Source organism: Talpa europaea, assembly GCF_964194135.1.
Source record: "Talpa europaea genome assembly, chromosome: 4".
Taxonomy (NCBI): domain Eukaryota; kingdom Metazoa; phylum Chordata; class Mammalia; order Eulipotyphla; family Talpidae; genus Talpa; species Talpa europaea.
Window position 1 is genome coordinate 146,510,798 of NC_140070.1, and position 13,649 is coordinate 146,524,446.

The 13,649-nt window shown below is 72.9% G+C and overlaps 1 protein-coding gene across 2 annotated transcripts; it reads right to left on the reverse strand.

Moving 5' to 3' along the window:
* Nucleotides 1-2,222: 2,222 nt before the first annotated feature.
* CFAP410 (cilia and flagella associated protein 410) lies at nt 2,223-7,104 on the reverse strand (the record flags this gene model as incomplete). Of its 2 annotated transcripts, XM_084232061.1 has the most annotated exons (7): nt 2,223-2,536; nt 2,675-2,768; nt 3,103-3,256; nt 3,566-3,795; nt 4,784-4,830; nt 5,579-5,597; nt 7,028-7,104. In XM_084232061.1, 7 exons carry the CDS (start codon nt 7,102-7,104, stop codon nt 2,405-2,407), a joined length of 753 nt encoding a protein of 250 aa, XP_084088187.1. In that variant the 3' UTR covers nt 2,223-2,404. The 2 variants fall into 2 exon arrangements, with proteins under 2 accessions (XP_084088187.1, XP_084088188.1); XM_084232062.1 differs by lacking the exons at nt 5,579-5,597; nt 7,028-7,104 and adding an exon at nt 5,142-5,225.
* Between the last annotated feature and the right edge of the window lie 6,545 nt (nt 7,105-13,649).

Consider the following 13,649-nt stretch of genomic DNA (forward strand, 5'->3'; position numbering starts at 1 on the left):
TGGGGGTGGGGGTGGGGGCGGGGGCGGTGGCCTGGCCGTGCCCGGGGGCTTGCGGTGCCCTGCTCCTGTGTGCACTGGCCGCCTTGGCTCAGCAGTTTGTTGTCCTTCCTAGAAATAAAACGACCCACTCTGGAATGAGTCTCTGGAAAGCCCGGCCCGGGGCTGGGCAGGCACCTGTGTCCTCGGATCAGCACCGCCAGGCGTCCTGAGGGTGACAGGCCTGGCCTCCCGCTCACAGCAGGATTTCTGAACCTGGTTCTGGGTCCTGAGTCTGACCCAGGCTGTGCCCCGGCAGTGGGCACCCTGAGAGACGAGGGGGGGCGCATGGAGGGGGCAGGCAGCCAGAAACCTGCTCCCCACTCGGGCCTGGCTCTGGGACACGGGTGCTGCAGGGCAGGTGGGCAGGCAGGGTGGCTGCACCCGCGCCCCCATGCCTGGTGCCCCAGGAGAGGCCCTGCTGATGCCCTACAGACCCGCACTCTGCAGTGGCCTCACACCCTGGGGGGTTCCTGTGGGGCTCAGCGTGGCAGGGACTGCTGCCGTGGCTGTGAGCTCACCTGGACCTGGGCACTGTGCGCCGGCAGGACCAGGCCCAGGGGTGTGTGGCCGCTGGTGCCTCCGGGCTGGACAGGCGCAAACAGTGGCCTGGGCTCACATAGGTGCAGAGGCCAGGCCAGGGACCTGGGCGCCCAGTGGGCTCTGCTGTGCCCGGGGTGATGAGCTGGCGTTCACACGACCCACAAAGCAGAGGTGGTCTCCAGGCGGCACCCTGATCCTATACCCTGGATGGTACGGGGCTCCCAGATCCCCAAGCCTCCTTCCAGATGAAGTCAAGCTCTCCTGCACCCTTTTCTGAGAACAGGAAGGCCCAGGGCCCAGCTGCTCACCAGCTCCCTTCACGGGGGAGTCCAGAGGTGGCGAGTCCTGCCCCCCATCCTCCCACGCCCCACCAGTGTCCACCCAACAGGGCAGCCAGGATAGGGCCACACGCCAGGCGCTGTTTACCCTGCACACGGCCGATGACGACTGGCTGGTCGCGTCGGACAGGCGCAGGGAGCTGGTGCCGGCCACAGGACCGGGACCCAGGACCGGCCTGCAATCCTGATGGCCATCCCGAGGCTCAGGCGGCCCTGGGGGCCAGCACCCCTGTGGCCCTGGTCCCTCGGGCTTCCCCCCGCAGAGTCCGTGTCTCGCCTCCCTGGCCCTGGGAACCCGCGGCTCCCCGCCCTCGCCCCCGAGAATCACGGTTCTGAGATGCCCCGGCAGAGACCGGCTTCTGCACCAATCTCCACCACCGTGAGCAGACCCCAGGGGCAGGACGCCTTTCCGGTCCCTTCGGAGACGGCTGCCGCCTGCAGCAGCCGCAGAACCACCTGGGCCCGGCAGGGCAGCCAGCTCTGGTCGGGCCGCGGGAGACTCCTGCTGCTCTGCTCCAACAGGGCGCCCCCTCCGCGCCCACCCCGACCAGAGGGGCCCTGGCTGCATGGTCCTGGGTGCGGAGACCAAAGGGAGGCAGGTCTGGGCGCTCAGGGTCCGGCTGGCACCCGCCTGGCAGCAGGGAGAGGGGTGTGGCCATGGCCTGGCAGAGACTCCAGCGGGTCGGGACTCAGGCTGGACAGAGGCCCTCGGCTTGTCTGCAGGTGAAGGGGAGCTGCTGGCCAGAGCAGGGGCTGGCCCCCGGCGGCACCTGGGGGTGGGGCTGCACCTCGGCTGTACTGAGCCCTCGTCCTCCTGGGCTGCCCTGCCGCCGGGGCCGTGGACGCCAGCACACATCCTGCCAGCGCCTGCTTTGCCCAAAACCCTGCTTTTGGATCACTTGGGGGAGCTCTGGGGCCCGAGGTGTCTATTAGAGACCAGGGTCATGGGGTCCAGGCCAGGGTGGGCCCAGCAAGCTCTGACTTGGGGGGTGAGGGCACTGGGGCAGAAGGGGGGCTGTCGAGTAGGGTCTGAGGCAAGGTCCTTGGCTGAGTGCTGGGTCCCGGAGAGGGAGACCCCAAATCATCATGACCACTTGCTCTAAGGAGCGGGCTTTACTGAGTGTCCAGCGCCTGTGATCACCGCGGAAGGCCCCCACACGCCCGGCCTCAGGGCGCTCTGGCCCGTGTGAAGCGGCCTCCGGGTGAGCGCGCCCACCAGGGCCTGGCGGCGGCAGTGTCCCTGATGCCCCCTCCGGGGCTGTCCAGCGCGTGGTTCTCGGCTCTCTCAACCCCAGGGCCCTCAGCTCCGGGGGCGGTGTCCACCCCAGGGAGGAGGGGCGGAGCGCCACTGGTGTGTTTATTAGGGGGCACGTGGCCAGGCCGGCCCGGGGGGGCCCACGCGGGCTCTGGGCTGGGCGGCCCGAGCTGGCCGAGGCCTCCTGGGGACACCACCTTGGGGTGGGCTCGCCGGGGCGGATGGGCGCGGCTCATTCGGGTTCCTCCTGCAGCTCCCGCTCGGGCAGGCCCTGCAGGCGGCTGAGCACAGCCTGGTGCACGGCCCCCAGCGCCTCGGTGTCCAGCTCCCGCAGCAGCAGCAGGACGGCGGTCAGGACGTTGCTCTGCGGGCACAAGCACCGCGGGCCTTGCGTGCTAGCGCCCATGGCAGGAGGCCCGCGCCCCTCCACCGGGCCCTGTGGCTGGGCTCTGGGGTTCTCGCTCCCTCCCTGGCTCCCCCCAGCTTGCCACGGCCCGCTCACCCTGCTCGCGCCACAGCTCGTGGCCGTCCTCTGTGAGAAGGGAGGCGGCTGGTCCCGGGAGGGGGGCTTCAGGCTGAGCTGCCCGGGGCCGCTGCTGACACGGGTGGGGCCCGGCCCGTCAGAGGGCCTGTGGCAGCCCCTGCTGCTCTGGTCCGCCCGGGGCTGGGGCGGCTGAGGCCGCGACGCACAAGGGGGCTGTGACTGCCCCGCGGAGGGGAGCCGGGGAGGACCGCGCTGGCTCCCTGGGAGCCCCACCTCATGGCCACCTCCCCACGGCCCCCGGGGGCTGCCCCCTCCGGCCCGAGCCGCTCTCGGACGTGAGGCCGTACTGGGCTGGGGGCTTAGAGCCACCCCGGCCGGCACCCCTGGGCGATCCTCCCCCAGCCCCAGCCCGTCGCTGCTTCCCCGGGGGAGGCCCGTGGGGGCACCTTGCTTCCTCCTCGCTGAACGTCAGCGCGTCCCCTTGGGTCTCGGCCGTGTTCAGGGCGCTCAGGGCATACGCCAGCTCCGGGCCCTCTTTGCGGGGGCCCGTGACCTCCTCACCCTCCATCAGGGCCCGGGACAGCTCCTCCTCGGTCACAGCTTCGGGGAGGAGGGGGCACAGCATCACCGGGACTAGCCCCAAGCCTCACAGCGGCCGCCACGCAGCACTAGCGCCCTCCGCTTCGGAGGCATCTGTCCACCCAGCGCGCCCTGGGCACCCCCGCCCTGGCTGCTGGACACGGGGGCGGGACAGCCATGGCGGGGGGGGGCCCAGGCCGCAGCGTCTGCCGGAGCACCTGCTCCTAGGCCCCGTCGGAGAAACGCCCGACTCCAGGCGCTCGCTCAGGCCCAACCCCAGAGGCCCACGCATCGCCGCCTCTGGTCTGGGGCCGGGCGGCGGGCACCTACCCCGGTTGTCCAGGCGCTGCAGCTGCGGCAGCGCGCGCAGCACGGCCATGCGGTAGCGGTGCGGGTCGGCGCCGCAGCAGGGGTTCCCGGCCAGCCAGAGCACGCGCAGCCGGGGCAGGCCCTGCAGGTGCACCAGCTCGGCCAGGCTGGGGATGCGGTTCCCGCGCACGTACAGCTCGCTCAGCCGCCGGCAGCCGCTCACGGGCTCCAGTGTGGACACGGCGTTGACGCTGCGGAGGGCACAGTCAGGGCTGCCGCCCCGCATCCGCAGGCAGGGGGCCCCCCGGGGGCTGAGCCCTTCCTCCGTGGAAGGGGGCTGCCACGCGGTGGTTTCCATGCGCCCTCCAGGGGCCCAGACAGCCTGGGGCCCAGACTGTGCCCGAGAGGCCCTGGCAAGCGTCCGAGGCTCCGCTGTGCAGACTGGCGGTGGGCACCGACCCTGGAGCAGGAGCACGCGCGGCCCCCGGGATCCTGACCATGTCGTGGGGGGCGGGGCTCAACCGAGAGGCTGGTGCTCCCCTCGCTGCTCCTCCCGCACGCGGCGGGGAGGTGCTGCTCTTCCCGGGCTCAGTGGACGCTCACGGCCGTTCACCGCACTCTACCCCAGCAGCAGCAGCGAGGCTGGGAAGCCGTGGGGGCCGGGAGGCCCAGGAGTGGGGGAGTGGCCAGAGCTGCCCGCTCTGCGTGGTTCCTGCTGTGTCCTCCCACCCTCATGATGAACTCCGACCCGAGGTGATAATTTTGGAGCGCCCAGACACGCTGGGGCTGCCTTCAGAGGCCGGCCTCCAAGCCTGGGGGTCCTGTTGTGGCCTCCTAGACTCGACACAGTCCCGGGGAACTGACTCTCACTCAAGGTTCCCAGAGGGGCCCGCCAGGCCTGGACACCGGCACCCCCAGGTTCCGCCCTTCCCCCGGCTAGGCTGGCCAGAGCCCCTGCCGGACACGCAGCCGTAGCCTGTGGGCCCGTGGTCAGCGCATGGCAGGAGGCTCCAGGCCACTCCCGGCTCCGTGTTCCCTGCCACAGCTGCAGTCGAGGCATCCTAGGGTGCGGGCTCAACCCACTTCACTCAGCCTTCCTGGGCCGGGACACTGACCGTGGCGGGTGGTGGGCACTTAGGACCCAGGCTGTGCCTGGAGAGAGGGGCTCGGCACCCCCCCACCCCCGCAGGGGAGTCAGGCCCCCTGAGGGCAGGCCCAGGCAACTCAGCGACGAGGTACCTGAGGGTGATCACTTCCAGGCTGGGCATCTCCCGGCAGATGGAGATCTAGGAGGAAGAGCGCGTGAGGCAGGCACCAGCCGCTGCCAGCGTGCGCCCCCACCCCACCCCACCCCTGCAGACCCAGCACCAGCGCAGTCCCCGGAGCAGCGGCTCGGCAGCGGGCTCAGCAAGGTGGCACCGGCTCCCTCACTCGGGGGCTGGCCGGGGGCATGGAGAGGCCCGGCTGGTCAGACTGCCGCCCGCCTGCGGTGGACTCTTCCTGCACCTGCTGCTTATTTGCTTTGGTTTTGAGGTTCTTTGGCTGCCAAATAAGCAACACCCCGCTAGCAGGAGGTGGGGCGCACCAGCCCTCTCACCCAGCAGCTCCACCCGGCGTGCTCTGAGGAGGGTGAATCGCCGGGGCTGGTGGCTGGCACAACTCTGGGCGCTTGTTCCAGAACGGAGCTGGGCTCAGCCACTGCACTGCCCCAGTGCACGGGGTGCGCGGGGGGGGGGGAGAAACAGGATCTGAGGAGCAGTGAGGAGCCCCCACCCTGAAAAAGCCCAGGAACTGCCAGAAGAGGCCTGCGAAGCCTTTAAGACTCCTTAAAGGACTCTCTGGGGGCGCCCCCCGTGCTCGGGACCATCTAAAGGAACTTCAACATGAACGTGGCGCCGCGGAGCATCTTCCGCTGCGGGTCCGCTGCGGCCGGGCTGGAGGGCGCGGAGGGGCTGCGGGTGTGACCACCTGCTGCGGGAGGAGGCGCCGACTCTGGGGAGCAGGGCCCGGGGAGAAGACCAAGGTAACACTTACATCCGTGAGGCGGCTGCCCCTGGGGAGACAGAGGATTTCATTTTGTTAAACTTGAATAAAAACAAACATTCTAAAAATCCACGCGCGACGCCCCGACGTTCACGCTCCGCGACTTCGGCGGGGCCGGGAGCGCGTCTGCCCAGACACCGCCAGGCGCCAGCTGCCCCTCCCCGGCGGCCGTGCAGGCTGGAGACATGCTGGGACCCGGGCCGGGCCCCTGGGCTGCTTCCCCGGCAGCAGCCGCACAAAGGGGCCTCTGGAAGAGGCCGGCTCAAGGGCCACGCCGGCGGCCCGAAGCGGGGGCTCGTCCTGCCCCAGCGAAGCAAAGGTCGGCAGCGGGGGGCACTGGGGGCCCCGCCCGACCAGGGCGGAGGCTCCGTCCAGCAGGCAGTGCTGCGGGCGGGTGCCCGCGCCCCGGGCCGCCTCGGGCTCACCGGCTGGGGAGAACACCCCACGCCCGGAGAACACCCCATGCCCGGAGAACACCCCACACCCGGGAGGACACCCCACGCCCGGAGAACACCCCACGCCTGGAGAACACCCCACGCCCGGAGAACCCCCCATCCTGGGAGGACACCCCACGCCCGGGAGAACACCCCACGCCTGGAGAACACCCCATCCCGGGAGAACACCCCACGCCTGGAGAACACCCCACACCCGGAGAACACCCCACGCCCGGAGAACACCCCACACCCGGAGAACACCCCACACCCGGAGAACACCCCACGCCCGGAGAACACCCCACACCCGGAGAACACCCCACACCCGGAGAACCCCCCCATCCCGGGAGGACACCCCACGCCCGGAGAACACCCCACGCCTGGAGAACACCCCATCCCGGGAGAACACCCCACACCCGGAGAACCCCCCCATCCCGGGAGGACACCCCATGCCCGGAGAACCCCCCATCCCGGGAGGACACCCCACGCCCGGAGAACACCCCACGCCCGGAGAACACCCCACGCCCGGAGAACACCCCACGCCCGGAGAACCCCCCATCCTGGGAGAACACCCCACACCCGGAGAACACCCCACGCCCGGAGAACACCCCATCCCGGGAGGACACCCCACGCCCGGAGGCCCCTCGCGCCGGCACCCCACGCGGCCCCACGCAGGAGTCCTGCCCGGGGCCTGGGGCGGCCGCCTGGCGCGGGGGGGGGGGGGGCGGGGCGGGGCGGCGCCACCCCGCGGCCCGGCTGCTCTGCCCGGACGGCACCCGAGGGCGCCCCGAAGGGCCCCGCCCCGAGCCGGGAGCCGGGGACCCGCCAGGCGAGGCCGCGTCTGGCCCGTGTCGGCCGCGCCGCCCGGGCTCCCGGAGGCGCCGCCCGCGGGGTGAGGCCGGGCAGGGCCAGGAGCCCCCCGACGCCGCGGGCGCTCGCGGGGGGGGGCGGCGGGGTCCCGTGCGCGGCGCAGGGCGGGCGGACGCGCGGGCGACGCCGGCCGGCTCACCAGCAGTTGAGCTTCCGCACGCTGCGCAGCTCCGCCGCCTTGGCCCGCGCCAGCACCATCTTCCGCGTCAGCCTCATGGCGGCGGCGCCGGGACCCGCGCCCGCCCGGCCGGGCCCTGACGCTCCGGGAGCCGCGGCGTCGCCAGGGGCGGGGCCCCGTCGCCAGGGCGGGTCCCGAGAGCCCATTGGCCACCGGCGAGGGGCGGGGCCGCCGGGGCCTCCGCCGCGCGTTGGCTCCGGGCTGTGACGCGATTCGGCCGCGACCGGGGGTCAGGGCCGGGCGGGGGCCCCGCCGCGGCTCGCGAGCGCAGTCTCGGCCCCGCTTCGCCCCGAGCCGCCCCGGGATCCCGGTCCCGTCGGCAGGATGGCGGCGCCGGGCGGCGGCTCGCGCGCCCTCTTCCCCTGCTCGCCTCGCGCGGCACCGCGACTCCCGGCCTGCGCGGCGGCGGCGTGACTGCCGGGGGGGGGCGGCCGGGAAAGCGGGGCGCGCGCCGATCCTCGGGGGACCTGCCCGGCGTCGCGCGGCCTCGGGCCCGCCCTGGGGCCCGCGCTCCCCCGCGCCCCGGCCCCCGCGCCCCGGCCCCCCGCGCCCCGCCCTCCCCCGCGCCCCGGCCCCCCGCGCCCCGGCCCCCGCGCCCCGGCCCCCCGCGCCCCGCCCTCCCCCGCGCCCCGGCCCCCCGCGCCCCGCCCTCCCCCGCGCCCCGGCCCCCCGCGCCCCGGCCCCCGCGCCCCGGCCCCCCGCGCCCCGCCCTCCCCCGCGCCCCCAGCCGCGAACGCCGTGGGGGCCCCGACAGCCACCCGGGCCGAGGGAAGGGAGCCGCCCCGGCCCGGCCCGGCCCCCGCCCCTCGGGTCCGCGCCAACCCCCGGAGGCCCACGAGGACGGGCGGCCACGCGGGGCTGAGCCGGGGCGCCCGCGGCGGCGGGGGGCCCCGAGACGCGGGGCTTTTCCGTCGCGGCCGCCGGAGGCTGCGCCCGCCGCAGACAAAACCCGCGGGGCCCCGGCTGGGCCGTTTCGGGGACCCGGCGCCCCTGGCAGGGTCGTGGGGGCCACGCCGCGCCCCCGCGCCGTGGCTTCCCGCGTTGCCCCGAGGGGCTGCTGCGAGGACGCCCCGGGAGATGCGGGAATTGGGGCGGCAGCCCCAGGCAATGTAAGCGCCTCTGCCCTCAGAGAGACGCCCCCACGCGCGGGAAGATCGGTGGGGCCACCTGCGCCCACCCCAAAAGCTGAAGCTCCGAGAGCGGCAGAAACCCCGGAGACGGAACCGGGAGACCAAACCGGGCCCCTCCGGTGCTCGCAGATGTTTCTCGCCAGCGCCCCCATCCACACGCCGTGCCTTGAGCATTTTCACCCAGGGGGTCCCGCTAGCATGAGCACCCACCCTGTCTGGCAAAGCCGGCCCCCACCCCCGCACCTGACAGGGGCCCCGAGCAGCCTGGGCCACCGTGCGTCCGGGACACGGGTGACCCGCCGGCCAGAGCATTAGGAGTCGCAGGACCCTGGTGGCTCCTGGACCCCGGGGGGCCGGGCACAGTGGGAGCCTGAGCCAGCAAGCCCGCATGGTGAGGGCCGTTGGGGCGCCCTGCCCACATGGTGAAGGCCTTGGGGCTCCCCGCCTGCTTGGTAAAGTCCCAACCCTAGGTCCTGCCGCCTGCCCGGTGGCTGCTGTGGCCGCAGCCCCTCCCGGCCTGGCCCAGGGCCGCCAGCGCCAGCTGACAGCACTGCCCTGTGGTTTGCTGCAGGGAGCGGCCGCCTGCTCGGCCTGGCCAGCTGCGTGCCCTCAGGCAGAGAGTCTTCCCGGGAAGGAAGCACATTTCATAATTGCCCCGGGGTGGGGAGGGCTGGGGAGCGGCAGGGGTGTTGTCCAGGCTGCCTGGAACAACTCTCTCTACCGAGGGGAGGGCCCCGCGGGCCCCGCACACGTTCCCTGGGAGCCTGGCTGGTGACTGCTGCCTCCCCGTCGGCCGCACGGGGGTCCCCATGCCAGGGCTCCTGGGCGGTGAGCTGGTGCTCCCTCCGGTGCCCTGGGCGGCAGCCTGAACGCAGCTGGGGACATTTTTCCTGCTTCCTCGCCATTCACGGGGTGTAGACACCTTGGGGCTCTGGAGCATCCTGGGCTGACTTCAGAGGGGCCCCTGCAAGTCGTGGGCTCTGAGGGTGCAGGGCTGTCTCTGGGGGGCACCCAGCGGGCCCCGCTAGCATGAGCAGGCGCAGCCCGAGCAGTCTGCACTGGTCCTGGCCGGAGCGGCCCCAGCCCCTCCTTGTGCAGCGGCGTGTCTTGGAAAGCGGACCCGGTGCTCCCTGAGAGGGGCTCGTGGCCCCCCACAGCTGCCGGGCGCCTCGGGGTGGCGGGCGAGGCTGGTTCCTCCTCAGTGAGGGCAGGGAGGGCCGGAGCCACGGGAGGAGGGTCTCATGCAGGAGTCTGGCTACCGGGCCAGCCCGAGACCGGGTGCTCTTCAGCTCCCTGGGCGTCCGTGGGGATTAGGGCCCAGGGCGGGTGGGGGGACGGCAGGGAGCCTTCTAGGGGTGAGAGCTTCTGCCAGGGTGGGTGAGCTTTCCAGGGGTCAGCACCCTGTGCCCCGCCCCCCAGGCCGAGCCCCTGTGCCAAGGAGCCCCCTGGGACAGGCCCCCATTCCCCAGGCTCTGAGTTGACTGGCCCTTCCTGCTGGTCTCCTGCTGGACTTCCTGAGGAAGGCCCTAGTGTGGGGATCCTGGGGCCACCGGAGGATGTGGCTCTTGTTCCCAGGCCCCTGGGTCCCCTGCCCCGCCTCTGACACGCCCCCTTCCGCCCTGCGGTTGGGCTAAATAGGGGCCACTGGGTGAACAGGGGCCACCGGGCTGCTGGGGCACTGGCAGGCCCGGCCCTCGAGAGGAGACCTCAGGGAGTGGCCAGCTGGCGGGCGACCCTGGGGAGACCCCGCAGGTCACGTCCTGGGTCTGCCCCTGGGAGACACTGGCTCGTCCTTCACGCCCCAGCAGCGCAGGACAGCAGGCCCGGTTGGGAGTGACTCAGGGGTCCTGCGGGCCGGAGTGCGGAGCGTCCTTTCCTCCTAGCCGGGGCAGCCGGTGCAGGTGCCGCGGGGCGGGAGGGAGGCGGGCCGGGCGAGCAGGTATGCAGGACTGTGGGCAGCAACCCAGGCAGGGGCGCGGGCTGTCCGTGGGCCTGGGCTTGGCGCGGTGCTGGGCTCCAGGGCTTGGCACGCCCAGGGCTCCAGGGAGTGCGGGCTGCAAGGTCAGCTTGGGGACCTGTAAACTTGGGGAGCAGCCCTGGTGCTGGGCATCCGGGATCCAGGGACGCCGTGGGGCCGCAGCCCGTGCGGGAGCGGGGTGACCTGCGAGGTCGGGGACCTGGAGGGTCTCGCGGTGCTCCGAGCCCTGTCGGGCCACTGCTGCCGCCCCGCGCCCGGCTCCTCAGCAGAGCGGGGCCGTGTTCAGCCCGGGAAGCGCCGGCGGGCAGAGGAGGAGCCGCGGGGGCAGCTGGTCCGCGGGAGGAAGGGGTCACGCTCAGGCAGCGGCCAGCCCGCCCCTGCCGCCAGGCCCTGCTCCTGTTCTGCGGGGAGCCCTGGGGCTGGGCGGGGGCCGCGGAGGAGCCTGGCCCTGAACCCCAGGCCGGGGCCCACCCGACCGCAGGGCCCGGTGCTGCCGAAGAGTGAGCCCCGTGTCCGGTGCCCGGGCAGGACCTCCGGGCTCAGGTCTCAGCAGGAGACTCTTGCGGCGGGCGGGGGCCGGGGCTGGGGCGCCGCTTTCCTCTTTACGGGGCTTCTGGACGCTCCACCTCTCTCGAAAGCTCCCGGGGCTTTGTCTGGCCCTACTTGGCCTTATGGCCGCCTGCGGTCACCCCAAGGCGTGAGGCACCCCGGGGCGGCTCCTTCCCACGCCTCTCCCTGGCCACGCGCTGTGGCCGCGCCTCAGGCCTGCGTGTTCCCCGTGCGGGGGCGGCTCACGCCAGGGGTGCCGACTACGACGCCCCTTGGGGTGCCGGGCCCAGCCCCCGGCCGCGTCCGCCTGCCCCGCAGGGCCCTGCCTCTGCGCCGAATGCCGGGCCTGGGTGCGTGGCTTTTGGCCCCACCGTCTGAGAGGGGCTCCCTGGCAGAGTGTCCTCCCGGCCGTGGCCCGGGGTGCGGCGAGGGTCCTCGAGCGCCGAGCGCCCTGGCGGGTGGAGAGGCTGGAGGAGGTGATCTGGGGAGAAGCCCCAGGGACGGCGGGATGGGGTCTTCGTAAGGTCACTGCTGGCCCAGGCCCAGGCTGTGGGCAGGGGCGGCGGGCAGGCGGGGGTGGGCAGGGGCAGCAGCTGGCAGGCTGGGGCGGCAGTGGGCGGGGGCAGCAGCTGGGAGGCTGGCAGCAGGCAGGGCGGTGGCGGGCGGGGGCAGCAGCTGGTAGCAGGCTGGGGCGGCAAGGGCAGGGTGGGTAGGGGCAGCAGCTGGGAGGCTGGCAGTGGGTGGGGGCGGCGGGCAGGGGCAGCTGGCAGGGCGGTGTTGGGCAGACAGCAGACGGGGCAGACCTGCACGGGCCCCGCAGGGTGTGCGGATGCCAACGTGGACGAGAGCAGCCGGGCCGGCAGGGTGGCCCCGGCCGTTCCCACAGGCCCCTGTGGCAGGGCAGGGCTCGCTGTCCAGGGGAGGGGCTGGGCCTCCCTTGAGGCCGTGGACCCCATCTGTGAGGGCGGCTGCTGACCTCCCCGCCCTCCCGCGGACGCGTGTGCTTCCAGCGCCCACCCCGCGCCCACACCCGGCGCTGCCTCGGCCGACTTCATCTGAGCACCCCCTAAGCCAGGGGGACCGGGAGGTCCCGGCCCTGCCAGGGCCCCTCAGCTGCGTCCCGGCAAGCAGAGCACACGCCGGCTGACACCTGCGCCCCGGGCGTCGGGAAGACCCTGGTGAGGCTCGCGGGCCGTGCGGGGCGGCTCTGCTCCCTCCTGGTGCGGCTCTGGGGCTCCCTGTCCCCACAGGGCTCTCTGCCTGGGACTGAGCCCCATCCTGGGATGCCCCCACCTTCACTCTGGTGGGGCAGCTGCCCTGCTGGGCACACTTCACACGGTGCCAACAGCCCTGACACTCTGGGTCACCAGGGGTCACGCTGGGTCAATAGGGGTCACGCTGGGTCAGAGGGTCACACTAGGTCACAGAGAGAGACGCTAGGTCACTGGGGGTCACACTGGTTCACAAAGGGTCACTCTAGGTCAGAGGGTCACAGAGGGTCACGCTGGGTTACAGAGGGTTAGAGGGTCACACTGGGTCACGGGGTCACAGAGGGTCAATCAGCCACCCAGGCCACATCTGGCTGTACCAGGCCTCACTGGGCCACACCTGGCTGCTGCGCACAGCGTGCTGGGATGCTGGGGGCCGAGTCACGATGGGGTGCTGGCAGCCGTGCCTCCCCTTGAAGCCTCCCGGGTGCGGGACGGCCTGCGCCCAGCTGCTGCCAGATGGCCGGGTGGACGGCTGTGCGTCCTGACCAGAGTCTGCTCGCCACCGCGGAGCTGCTCTCGGGAGCATGGGGCTTCTCCCCAGGGCTCCCCTCCCTGCTGAGGCCTCCCAAAACCCCGTGTCCGGCCTGCAGCACGCACCTCCAGCCTCTGTGGGCTCTGCGCCCATGTCCGCGCCTGCGGGTGTCTGGCAGCAGCCCCACTGGCAACGCCTTGGCGGGCCCCGCCTTCACGGTGGGCCTGGGCGTGAGCCTGGCCCGGGGCACACCGGAGGCCAGGCCGGAGGCTTGCTGGAGACCTTCGCCAAGGCCGGGCCCCAAGTGCCGGGTGCTGAGCAGAACAACTGAGGAGGGAAGTCAGGGGCTGGTGGGAACCCCGTCCCGAGGGCACTGACTGCGGGAGGGGTGGGCTGTCCGCTTGGGACACTGCTGGAGTCCAGCGGAGGATTTGCCAGCCCTCCTCGCCTGACCCGGCTGTGGGAATGGTTCCTCCCCGGCCCCACCGTTGCCCGGATGACCTGCTGTGTAGGGGACTGAGGGCAGGCTGGGTCCAGGAGGCCACGCCCCACCGAGGGCGCTGGGGGCGGTGCCTGGGGCGGCGGGCTCCCCGCGGGGCCCCAGTGTGGACCCGGGTCTCTGGTGGTAGGTGGGAGGCCGCGTCTGGGCCAGGCCGGTGCTGGCCGGTCGCATTTTGCTGGCTCGGCTCCTGGCTCCATGGGGGTCGGCTCCCGGCCGTCGCTCCTCGGTGCTGGAGGCCACTCAGGGTGGAGGGAGGTGAGGTGGGGCTGCTCTTCCAAATGGCCCTGGGATGTGAGCCTGCATGGGCGACGCCATGGGGGGAGAGCACGGCCTGAGGTGTAGATGATGTCACAGGGCAACACTCGGGGTGGCATGGGCTGGCATCGCTGGGTGACATCGTGGAGGTGACATGGGGACATCACGGGGTGACATCACAGGGTGACGTCGCGGGTGACATCACAGGGTGCCGTCGCAGGCACGTCACCTGGGTTCTGCGGGCTGGGCTTGTGCACGCGCTTGCAGACCGCTGGGCCCTGGCCAGGCTCCGCGTGCGGCCTCCGAGTGCTGCCTCATCGCCCCGTCTGTCCCCACAGCCGAGGCCCAGCCGTGCAGGCCTCACTCGGGAAGCTGAAGGCCAGGCCACCCCCAGGGAGGACGGCGCTGGAGCCCGGGGCCTGCGGG